At 36.0% G+C, this 13,011-nt stretch overlaps 1 protein-coding gene across 1 annotated transcript in view; it reads right to left on the bottom strand.

The window, feature by feature from the left end:
• DARS1 (aspartyl-tRNA synthetase 1) overlaps positions 1-13,011 on the bottom strand; it is a 37,690-nt gene that overhangs the window by 2,668 nt on the left and 22,011 nt on the right. The window contains exons 8-14 of the mRNA XM_030454501.1: positions 6,677-6,788; positions 4,582-4,716; positions 3,291-3,438; positions 2,208-2,354; positions 2,047-2,089; positions 1,321-1,401; positions 589-700 (exon numbers count right to left, since the gene is read on the bottom strand). Of these exons, the coding sequence (XP_030310361.1) occupies positions 589-700; positions 1,321-1,401; positions 2,047-2,089; positions 2,208-2,354; positions 3,291-3,438; positions 4,582-4,716; positions 6,677-6,788 (778 nt within the window). The remainder of the gene's footprint in view (positions 1-588; positions 701-1,320; positions 1,402-2,046; positions 2,090-2,207; positions 2,355-3,290; positions 3,439-4,581; positions 4,717-6,676; positions 6,789-13,011) is intronic.

Raw genomic sequence — 13,011 nt, 5'->3', positions numbered from 1 at the left:
TCCTTTTTTGCTACTGCCTACCTACCATTTCACTTTACCATTCACTGAAAGGATAACTTCAGTCTACATTTTACTCTTGTGATCTCCACTCACTCTCTTACTCCACTCTTCTACTCTTCTACCGTAGCTGGCCTTGTCCCTGCTGTGTCTTTTTTTTTTTTACTTTCACCATAGAAAACTTCCTGCTTATTTGCTCTCAGTTCAAGATTTAACAAGGACAGCCAAGACTTTGCTAGGGTACTCTGTAGAAAGTTTATGAGAGTACAGAGTCACAATTGAAGGAGACTTGTTTGTCTACCCTCGTTTTGTTGAAGGTATTCCCTGCATTACATTCTCTCTAACGTCCTTGGAAACAATTACTTTTCAGCAAGGTGTTGCTGGGAAACTAACTGGTTTCTTATTACCACCACTCTAGAATAAAATGTCTGAACGGAATTAGATGGATTAACACTAAGCATGAAACAGTGCTGTGATTTTAGCATGACTGCCATAGAACTAATTCTGCCCCAAATTCTTCCTCTAAAGCAAACAGATCCAATCATGATTTATATTCTTTTAAATTCAGGTTTATGTTGCTTGACTTGTTACCAATGCCATGATGCTGGGCTCTTTCTGTCAGCAGCTGAGGATCATGAATTCTCTGAGCTCCAGACAAGATCTCTTCCCCTCTCATGAACATATCATAAGAGTTGGAGCTTTTCTGGAAAAACAAAGATGAGTTTATTTCCTCCCTACAGTTGCTCCATCCTTAGGTGGCAAATATGCATCTCAATAAGTTCACTTTTGATATCCAAAGTTGTGCAGTGAGAGTCTGTGTGGGAATCACAGCCCTTGGGCACCTCTCATTAGACTGCAGCTGGTGTAAAACAAATATAAATTCATCCACACACCCCTTGCAAAACCTTTAAATTTGCATTTACTTCTCCCAGAAGGAGATGCTCTAAAAATATTTACCCTGGATTTAGGAATAAGTTGTGGAATTTCTAACAATGGAAAAAAACCACATATTTTCTGTTAAAGTGTCTGTTGCCCTGGAAGAATGTTTTTGCCTCTGCAGTGATGGCAGCAGTGCTCTGACCATGGAGATTCCTTCATAAATCCCTCCCATTTTTATCTAGATTTGTTTCTTTCTGGTATGTTTTCAGTACTGAAGTATAACTGTAAACATTTTACAAATCGTGTAACACTGACCTCATCTTGTTATTAGATACATTGTAGAACAGCAGACAATACCAATAGACTCTATTTTGTCAGTTTATCCAAACATGGAACAAAAACAACAACACAAAAAGAGATACAACAACAAAGAATTTTACTTACAGGGTTTACTGGGTCTGGCATTGTATAAAAAGGCCTCACAGCAAGAGGATATTTGTCAAGAATATAGAAGTCTGTGTCATACTGAAAGAAGGTAATTTAAAACAGAACAAGAGAAAACTATGTAAAGAACAAACAACAAGAGGAAGACACAACTGATGATACTTTGAATAAAGATCTCCCAGTAACTTCCCACAAATTTGACAGTATTATGTGAAAAAATAAAAGTGGTCCATTATTATTCAGTTTTCCAATTTTATTTCTAGTGTAAACTTACAAATATTTAGTAAAATGCCTTTCTGTAGTAACAGGTTATTTTTTTTCTGAAGAGCTCACCTTTTGCTGTAGATTTAATTAGAAGTTGGTTCATAATTCTTTTGTTTTTTTAAGAGCTGTTTTTGGAACATATTATCCTGTTTGGTGTACACAATGTAACAGATTATTAAATATAAAAGATTGAAAATGCTCTGAAACAGCTTATTAATTATAAAGGCAAAACTGTCAGTAGATTTAATAAGAAGCAGCAAAATGGGAATGCAGTCAGACAATTAAGAAACTATTTTGCTAATAAAAAGCTTCACAACTTCTGCATGTTCTGAGATACTGTATTCTCAATCAGTGTGTAAAGAGTTGTTTTACATGAAGTAGGCATTTATACCAACCCAATGACCCCATGACATCAAGTTTCAGATTCAATAACTTATTTCTTTATTCTAAAATAATTGTTACCTTTTCCTTTACCAGGCGTCCCAGGAGCTTTTCATTAGGTGTGCTGGAAAAGATTATCACCATTAACATTAAGTGATTTTTAACCTGTACTGATTATATACTTCACAAACATAGAAAACTTCTTTCAAAAGACTCTACAGATTTGTGTCTTTCCAAAATACCTCAGATCTTCTTCATCACCCATCTCAACACCAGCTTCTCTAAGCATGGCCACAGCTTCACAGTATTCCAGCCTCAGAGTTGGTTCCAAGAACTTAAATGGTTCACAAGGGAACTGCTTGTTTATTGTCTGAATTTCAGTTTGGAATCTATGTAAGAGGAAACAAGAATAGAAGCAAAAATACAGAACAGTCAAGAAATGTACTCTTCTTGCATCTAATGATGATTTTGCAAAGTTAATACAATTTTGCCACAAGAGGTCCCTCTCGCAACATAAAGAACTGTGACAAAGCCACATCTGGATAAATTGTGTGCAATCCTAATGAAATGTTCCATGGGTTAATGTATCCATTTCAATTAAATACATGTTAATATTTTACTGTTATTTCTGTTTCATTCCTTTTGTAAGAAATAGTTCACTAGGTCAAATTTTCACAGTAAAGACATAGAGAAATCACCCCTTTGATTTGTCATGTTTACCCGAGTTCTTCTTAGATTTGAGCAATATCCTATTTCAAATGTAAAAGAGAAATTTCCTTCTAGACAGACTGCTGGCAAGACAGTCCAATTTATAAGCAAATAAAAACCACTTTGCAAAGTTCTGGTCTGTCTTTTTAATGAATTTAACTGTGAATAATGGAAAATATTCTTTGCTTTCTCCATGGCAGATATGCAGGCTATTACAATAATTCTGATGCAGATAAACTTTCCTAGATAGTAAATATTAATTTCAAAATATCAGTCTACCTGTAGTGGCACTAAAAGGACATGTAAAATTAATGATGGGTCATTTATGTTAAGTCCAAACAACAAGGTTTCTCAGTGCAAGCTAGAACGCTCTAGGAGATACAACTTGGGCTAAAAATAGACAGTTCCTTGGCCTATGGCTTGAGTGAACTTTAAAAGTCAGGCACAAAGAAATAGTTAGGAGCAAAGAAAAATGTTTGTTTTGGAGTTCTGTTGTAAATCAGATTACTAGTGATTATATGACAAGCTGAGAATGAAATCCTCACCCATTTCATACCACAGTGCAAGAGATCTCAAGCAAATGAAGTTGTTCATATAATGGAAAATGCTCTTATTACCTTTCCTGAAGACCCTTGAATATCTGCACCAAGGTATCTGCAATCTCATCTACTACTTCATGATAGTGATAGTTAAAAGCCATTTCAATATCCAGACCAACAAACTCAGTCAGGTGTCTGTGTGTATTGGAGTCCTCAGCTCTAAACACTGTAAAATTAAACAAGAGAAGTTCTAACTGTCCTGAAATTGTATGTTTTGAAAAATAACACTGACAAACACATCAGCATTTGGATCAGGCAGACAATGCTGTCTTTAGAGATGACAATTCTCACTGAAAAACAAAGAGAAAACTAGCTGCCTCAGAGCATCATTTATAACAACACTGACAGCACTATTGTAGCTGTGGTGCTCAAAGGTTACAAGATAGACAAGACTTGTAGAGAGACAGTATCTCTTGTTACACCAACAGACAGAAGTGGAAAAAACAGACAGGCTTTCAAGCACACAAGAACTTTCAGATTTGAAAACTGTCTTTTCCAGAGGAAATGGACTTGTGCACATGTGCGTGTTCTGTTTTGCTTTCTTTTCAGATATATGAGCCTAATATAACCATGTCTTTTTATAAACCATGACTCGTTTTGTTAGTAATTAAGAAGAATTTTGTGATCTTCTGAGTTACCTGCATTTTTTTTTCCTGTTTTTAATGAACTCTTATTGATTTCTTTTCCAGCATTTCCAGCTTATGTCTTTGAGGTCTTAGGAAAAAAATGCTGTTATTACTACCTAGAGAGGACACATCCTATCAGGTTTGGAGACAACATGAGACTGAAAATTATTGATTTTTTAATTACTTACAGCCTAGTTAACAGTATACATTTTCTAAATAAAGTTGTTTTGTACATATACATAAGCAAGGGATAAGTATATGCTAATATGCAATGTGAAGTACATATGCTTGCCTATTTTAACTGCCCACTACTGGGCAGCTAAAGGCAACTATTGGGCATAATTACCAGGAAACTATGGCTTCAGTAACCACAGTGTTGTTCCATGTTTACTAACTTCATCATATTATTAATTTCCAACAGAACACTATTCTTCCTCCTTACAGAACAGCAGGCACAGGAGAAGAGTGCTACACCCTTAAGTCAGCATTTTAGTTTTGTTCCAGCAACTTCTCTGCCAACGTTACTCTCATCAGTCACCCCAACTGAAATTTGTGTTAAGTGAAACTATATTAAAGTGAAACCCTTCAAAGCTTTCAGTGTGCACATTATCTTATTTGTACCAGAGCTGCTAAAAGCCATTACTGCACAGTTCACACTTAGGATAAGCCAATGCTTTTCTTACCTGGCCCAACACAAAAAACCTTTTCAAAGTCAGCACATATACACATCTGCTTGTACAGCTGTGGGGACTGAGCCAGGTAGGCACTGCTTTTGAAGTATGATACAGTAAACACATTGGCTCCTCCTTCACTGGCAGCTGGAAAGCAAATGCTTGCAGTGATTATTAAAATAAAAATAAAAAAATCAGAGGTACATTGACAGACTACAAGTCTTGTATTTAGACATAAGATTTTTCTTCAAAGAATATTAGAGGAAAAAGATACATTTGCACCATCATTACTAAGGGAAGATTTGCAGCTGTCACACACTGTCTTCTCAATTTGCAAATTCAGGTGGGGTAGTTCAAAATGTTACTGTTCCCTGCTGTCCTTCAGTGAGAGCAGCAGGGAATACATTCTTGTACCACCACATCTACTTGCAACCCAACATTTCAGTGGAAACCAATCTTGATCAGTGACACAGGCTTCCAGGGGTTAACTGAAGAAGAGCCCAAGATGAAAGTGCATATCCTGTTTGGCCACATCATCCTCTCTAACTGGAGACATAAACGTCTCTCAAAACCAGAACCAGATTTACCAGTAGACACCTGCAAAGGTGTAAAGCTATTTCTCAGTCTGAGGCAGTTTTCATAGAAGGTTACCTTGAGAGAATAGGAACCAAGAACACATGCATTTCAATCTCTTACTACAAACTGCCTACCAAAACTATCAGCTGAGTCACTTTGCCTTTTCATTTCCCAGAGTGTGATAAGAGAACTGCTGTTGCCTAATGCCAACAAAAGCTTGCCAGAGTGAAAGAGTAGTTTTTGGAAAGTTCTCATGTTAAGATAACCCTAGGTAAAATTCTTGTTGTTATTATTACTATTACTACTAACCATTCCACTGAGACTGGTTCTTTTCTTTCATTGCCACTACTCCCACTGAAGCAGCTTCAGAGAGTATTTATAGTTCTTTTTGAATAGAGACAGCTTTCAAAATCTCAAATATTAGAAGAGCTAAAAGTTTGCAGTTTGAAGTTTGAAGTTTTGTAAGGATGGCATCGACTTAAATTAGTTATTTTTACAAAATATAATCTCATTTAAACAATAGGATGCTTGGTTGCTTGCCTTCCATGGTACACTGCACAGTAAGAATAGCACACTTCCTTAAAGGTCCTACATAAATAAACTGCTTGGGAGTTTTTAGCACTTCATACTGTTTGAGCTGTCTCTGCAGGAAAAGTTACCTAATCCTATAGTTCAATGAAACTTTCCATGTTGAAAAAATAGTTGGTTATATATAGGTTATATCTATTTTGTTAAAACAGTATTTTTTATCTAAGTCAAGAACTGTCTTCCATTACATAAATAAAGTAAAAAATCCAGAAGGCAAAATGTATGCATATAATGAATGCACAGACAATGTAAATAACACATATTCTGCCCTACATTTTCTGTGCTCTGTCTTAGTGACAACAACAAAACCTCAAAGAACACCAGTAAGATGGAAGAAAAACATCCATCAGTAAATCAAGGCATTTGACTTTTAGAAAGCAATACAGCAAGATAAAGAGAAATATAAGCAAAATATACATTTCCAGATGGTTAGCCAGGCTGAAGCTGTTATGCCACAATTGCAGAAAAATCATCTACCACGTTCTAGTCAGCCACATGTGCTCATTGCTGAAGAAGTGACATATTGTATATAATAGCATCATCTTTTATACCATGATATGTTTGTTGTAACTTCCTTCTGATGAAAGTTGCTTTTAATCTAAATTACAGTGGTGGGTTTTTTTTTACACTGGGAATGAAATTGGCAGCGCTCAGCATTAAGAACACTGATGTGAAGAACAGTGCTATGATTAGACATCTGTATTTAACCAAAATAAAATTTTAAATGCACTGCAGAGTAAATAAATCAGGGTATATCCAATATTTGTCTTGTCATTCTCTTAGCATCCAAAATCAGGAGAAAAGTAAAGAACAACTTTGATACATTCTAGAAAAAATTTGCTGTGTTGCATCTAAATTAGAAATAGAACTTTTAAAATAAAAACTTCATAATTTTTGACAGAAAAGAAGCAGAGTTGTAGCTGTTAGATCACATGCACAATACCTGAAATGATTTTAGGAGTCTGAATTTCCACAAATCCCTTGCGAATAAGAGTTTCTCGGAAAAGCTGACAAATACCAGACTGAAGGCAGAAGATTGCCTGACTGGTGGAGGTCTATAAGAAGAAGATACAACAATAGATCTTAAGTTAGTTTTTTCCTGACTCTGTTACTTTTTCTGGAAAGCTGGAAGGATGAATCTTTTTTCTTAGGAACATCTGATTATTGTATTTGCCTGAACAGAGAAAAGTGCAAATCAGTAATTGTTTATTACATAAGAAATAACAGCAAAGGAAACAAGAAAAATTCCTCATTTCAATTTATGGCATGTTCAGTTATAAGAGAGGCAGTGTGGTCAATTCTGCATTTAAATAACCACTAATTTATGCAATGTGGTTTTGCAAATAAAGATTTTATAGTAAGAAATTGAATTAAAACCCTAAACCTATTAAAAAGCTTTCAGCAAATAGAAATAGAACAGCTGCAGTAACACACAGTGCATGATAAAAGCAAAGCCCTCAAAAACTTACCTAAGGTAGAAATGTTTGTATCTATTAAAGACCCAATTATGATGTTATTAATATAAAAACACAGCCACCTATTAATCATGTGTAACACTGCCCCAATCAGAAACCAAGGTCCAACCCCCCACCATTTAAAACAGTCCACATAGCACCTGATCATATGAACAGCATTTGTCTTTTTAAAATTTACTCCTAAAGCATACTGAGCTGAAAATAAAAGTGTATTTAGCTGAACTGTTCATCATCTTTTTGGTTATGCACATGACACAGTCAAGTTGCTTATCTGGTGAGCAGATACCTACACTAAATATTCTTGTAACACTCTTGGGTGTAAGTCTGAAGGGAAAAAAAAAAAAAAAAAAAGCCTTAGCAAATGCTAAAAACACTCCAAAACGTCAGCACTGAATCCATATCTGATTTTGTGCTTGCAGCCTTTAAGGCCTGACAGCTAACAACCTAGAAGCAGCTAAAAAACCTACCAGATTCTTATAAACAATGAAGAGAACAGCTCTTTACGATGATCTGCGTCACAGCACTGTTTACTTCTCCTTTCTGAAAGGTACCCAAGTTTTCAGTTAGGGTAAGAACAGCCTTGTGGGCTTTTTCACATGACTCCTACCAAACCACAAAACAAAAAACCCCCAACCAAAACACACTATATAAGCACCCAGACAGACAGTAAGTAGGTACAGTGAAAGAAGGCTACATCCATCATCTCTGCAAGATAAAGATATCACTTCACTGGAGAAAAAAGACAAAAAAGAAAACTGTAATACGTGTGTAGTGATTGGAAGTTATTTGCAATTTTTGCTGATCAATAAAATATCTCGGGAGTGTAAGTGCTTGAGAATAGTAAATAATATGTAGCAGCTCTCACTGATACCATTAACCACAGCCACTACTCCCACTACTTTCAAAATGAAGGAAATGAGGTTTTGAGCAACAGTTACAAAAGTACCCTCAAACTCTTTCACTTTTTTTACACCACTCTCTCAGAAACAGACACACACTAAGACTTGGACTACATTCTGGGCGTAATTTGGCAGCATTATATGAAACACCAGGATGATTCAAAGGGATTTATCTATTTATTTATTTTCTTCCAAAAGATGACAACTTCAGCAGTCACTTATGGTTTTATCAATGCAGTTTTTTTATAAACTAGACAAAATTCTTAAGAGACAAAATGACTAACATTTATTTAAAGTGGGTTAGCAACAATGCCTTCTCTATTTATCTGATAAGCCAACACTAGCTTCATGTCAGAGCAGGTAACACTGCAGTTCTAAGACATACAGTCCCAGGAAAAAGAAAATGGTTGCTAAACCCAAACTGAAAGCATCTACGTGGACCTAAAAGCATGCACAGAAACACAGCCAGTCAGTATCTAACACAGTTCTCCACTAACAGTACTTTGTCAGGTAGTAACTCCTGGTTTCAGTGAGGATGCAGAGCACTCTTGCCTTCCTAATCCCATCTACAATGTTACATTATGCTTAAAAACCACTATTTATGAAAGCAGCCAAATCCACAGATCTGAACACTGATGCTTTTATTCAACTGCAGTCCAAGGAAAGAACAAGCAGCAATTCTCCATACCTAAATTAGATCTGTCAAGACCATTCTTCCTTCTACCAAAAGTAGCTGACTTTCAGTGCCCATTCATTCAGAGACTGCCAACATGGATAAGTGCTGAGAATTTGTGATACTCAGTCTCCTTGTAAGAATTAAACAGACCAACAAGACACCTGAGATAAGCTGCTACAGAACTGCAGATGTCAATGTGGTGAGGAATCAACTGGATGACCTCAAAAGTTTTAGGTGCAGCTCCAACTTTCCAATATTCTGAAGGTGATTCTGTATCTACACATGGAGCAAAACTTTGCAGATTTTGCCATGGCATTCTTTTCCTGTAGTGTTTACTCTCATACAAACTATTCCACATGTATATTGACAAACTATCTTATCTGAAACTAGGGCTAAGGCAGCAAATATTCCTTCAAGCGTTAAGAAAAAACAGAAACAAACTTATGCCACTGAAATGCTGCTGTAGTTAACAGCAGTAAGGTTTTAACTTGGCCTGCAGGGTTGATTATACAGGAAAACTCATTGTTTTTAATAATCACCTTTGTTGCAGACAGCAGAAAAAATGTTTAGTTAAAAATGCTGAAATACGAGTTTTGGTCATAACCTCAGCCTAAATTCACCTGTGTTTTATCATTTAAGTGCCACAAAGGAAATTATTAGTAATAATAGAACAGAATGGATAAGCAAGATTATAAAATCAATTATCACTTTCCATCAGCACGGGCTGTAGTGTTAGAATCATAGCCATGGAAGTGGCCAGCAAGCAATAAATGTGTTTCAGTAGAACTTAGGGCAGTAAAACCTTAAGTGATTGTATCTCAGAGAGGTGAGAGTAAGGCTCAGACTGAGAAGCTGTGAACATTTCTTTTTATTCTTGTGTCAGCTGCAGAATTTGTTCCACTCTCACCTCAGCTATGCTTTTGTTTGCCTGCAGTAAGCTCCAGTCTTGCATCATGAACAATCACTAAGCACATAAAGTAGGATAAGTAGGTAAAATAATGTTATCTATTTTCATTTAAGTAATATAAATTATTTTGAATAATGTAAGTTTTGCCATTCTTCTGCTATGTATATGAGAAATTAAGGGTTTGATATGAAATGGGATTTAGGTGTCTGAAGTAAAATTTTATTTAAATTTCTATATTACTTACAAAGTAAGAAGATATAAACATGAAGTTTGTTGCCTAAATGACTGAGATTGTGTTATGCTTTCACTACCAAATCACTGCCTACAATAGAAGAAACTGTACATCTGCTTGCTCATTACAGCTGGAATTCAGTCAGGAAAAACACAGCTTTTGCAATAAGCACATTGACACATTGAGTGAAACAAAATGAAATTAAGCTTTAAGTAATCAAGTATTTAGAAAAAAAACTGCATTAAGATCAGTGTACAGCTAGATTATCATGTAACGTAGTCTGACATCCATAAACTACTAAAGGTACAGTTTAAGGTTTATACTCTACCCTAAGCAGTTTAAACAGGATAATATTGACCCTATGCTTTGGTCTCAATGACCTGTGCATTAGCAAACACAATTACAGACTGCAAAATGCATATAATTCAAGTCAAATTTGACCAGATACTGTTCAGATAAAAAAACCCTGCTGAAAGTCAAAAACAAGCCAGAGCAAGGACATCTGTCACGTCCATCATTAAAAATGGATGAACCTGAATGGATTCTTTTCTTCAGAGGAAGACAAACTAAGAAGCAATACCAAAAATCAGTGGTTTACTTGTCTGAATTTTTTTCACCTATGACAGAACATAATGAAATTTGGTTTCTGTAGGTGTTTTTTTAAGATGTAGGAAATCTACACATCACTGAATACTTCAATTAAAATTAAGAATAGCAGAGAAGATTATAAAAGGGTTTAAAAAGGTTTAAAAACACAATCAGGGCTCCTATTTGCCTTTATTAATTGTTTCAATAAAAGCAAGAGTGAATCAAACAACTCTAGAATCAACTGGTTTGAATTTCATTAAGCTGTTATGAAAAATAGAGACTGAAGTCAACGGTGGTTTCCTCATGGTTCATCTGGTCATGTGAAAGAAAATCTGGTCTATACAAGAACTTTTCTTTCTTCCTCAGCTCTCCTGTCCCTACATCCACAGTTTTTCTGCTCCACAAGTATGTGATCTGCATTTTACAAGTTAACCCATCAGGACAAGATTTATTCCTCCTCAATCATGACTCCTTGGAAAGTATTTTTAAAACCTCTCCACCCTAAGTAATGATGATATTCCTGTATAAATCAGAAAAACAACTACAGCAACAGCCTGGGACCTTAGCATTTAAGTACTTCCCCCATTCCTAACCTCAAAAAATTACCAGAGGCCTCTGGAAGATCTTTGTCAGCAGCTCAAATGCAAGACTGCTCAAAATAAAGCTCACTACTGAGTCCATTTTCACATATTCACAATAATGGAAGTCTTACAACCTTTGCAGAATATTTTCCATACTACATCTCCATTAATGTAATTTCCTGATTATTAATTGCACTCCTTCTAGTCTGATAATCAAACTCTCCTTCATATACTCAGATCTGGATGGAGTGATGCCATTTTTGGAAATCCAGTCCCTTTCATTCATGAAATAAATGAGCTTCACAGCTCCACTTTATCATGACTTGGCCCCATCCAGTAAACCCATTGGTTTATCACTACAAAACAAACCAAAAAACTACTTAACTACTTCAAAGACTGTATTTAAATGGACAAAAATAATTTTTATTCCATATTAAGAACTTTTTTAAGTCTGAGTCTAGCCAAGATCTAGGCATTTAGTTTGTTAAAGCTTTCTCAAAAAATAGTATATCTCTTTGATGTTTGATGACCTCCTTCCTTAGAAAACTGGGGCACTGAAGAAACCAGAACTAGATGGCACACACACCTGTGGTGGAACTTCCTCCTATACTTGTAGGAACAGACCATCACAGCACCTCTGTTAGAATTATGCTGTTAATATTTCTTCCCTGCTGCCCATGATTTGGTTTTCCTAGAAAGAACAGTGACTAACAATGGTTTCAGATATCTCTCTGAACTTTTAACACAAAATGTATTTTAATTCTCCTTAGAACTTGCCTACTCACATGCAGTGCATTTGAAACACCAGGGGTTCTCTGAAGTCCTTCTGGCACTACAGCTCAAGTGTATGCAAACAAATCACTGAAAATCAGTAACTTATTTTGGGGATTTTTATTTTATTTTATTTTAATGTTTTTTAGTTATTTTGAAGGACAAACTGCCTTCAGGTCCCTGCACTTATGATTCCACCACATACAGTGCTTAGGCTATGCACACACATAAAAGTGCATGTATTCTCCTTGGGTTTCTCCTTTCTCCATAAACACCTTTGCTGCTTATTCAGCTCTCCCTTTAAAAAAATCAGTTGACAGTAAAAAATAATTATTTAGTATCTTCCTTTGCATAAGCAAAGCTCCTTCAGAACAAACAATGCAAACTTATGAATAGGCATAAGCCTATTCTTCCAAAATAATCTGCTTTTGTTCTGAAACAAATAATGAAGAGCACAACAGAAGAGACACACATCAATGTGACACAGTCAGAGACAGAAACTTTTCCTATGTGTAGGAGGAAGGCAAGATTGATATCTAAGCCTAATCAAAGGGAAGCTGTGGCCAGGTTACATGCTGCCACAGGTGCATGCAGAGGCTGAGACATAAGGTGCTGAAATACAGAGATTTGGCATTTCATCCTCCCACCAGTTTCATAAAATGTTAACCTGAATTCCAGTTCAGCATGAAATAGCTGTTTAGCACCACACTATGGCAGCTGTGGGAGCTAAGGAGAAAAATAGTTTCTGCAGAAGGCAGTTAAGGTTCAGACCTCAAAACAAGGTGCCAAATAGTGCTGAATAAATGGTGTATTGAGAGTGTTTGGGACACAGAAGTTAGAAAAGGCTACAGCAGCATCCACTTTGCTCACCAGCAGAATACTGACAACTGATGTTCCATTACTCTCCTGGCAGAGAAGAGTCCTGCTTGATTACTGAATGTGCACAGAGATGGAAGAATTCTAGCCCACCCTTTTCTGTTCTATTTCTTGATGTTATTCTGGCATTAAAGCCTTCCTTCTTTTTCTATTACTATGTACCCTCTTAGGTTTTACTCTGCAGATGCCCTCATCTGAACTATACGATACTTTCATACCATTATTTTCAGCTAGTATTTTTTACTTGTTATTTCCCTTTGTATTACTTGTCTG

Source organism: Calypte anna, chromosome 7 (assembly GCF_003957555.1).
Source record: "Calypte anna isolate BGI_N300 chromosome 7, bCalAnn1_v1.p, whole genome shotgun sequence".
Taxonomy (NCBI): domain Eukaryota; kingdom Metazoa; phylum Chordata; class Aves; order Apodiformes; family Trochilidae; genus Calypte; species Calypte anna.
The sequence above is the reverse complement of the archived record's forward strand: the minus strand, read 5'-3'. Positions and strand labels throughout refer to the sequence as shown.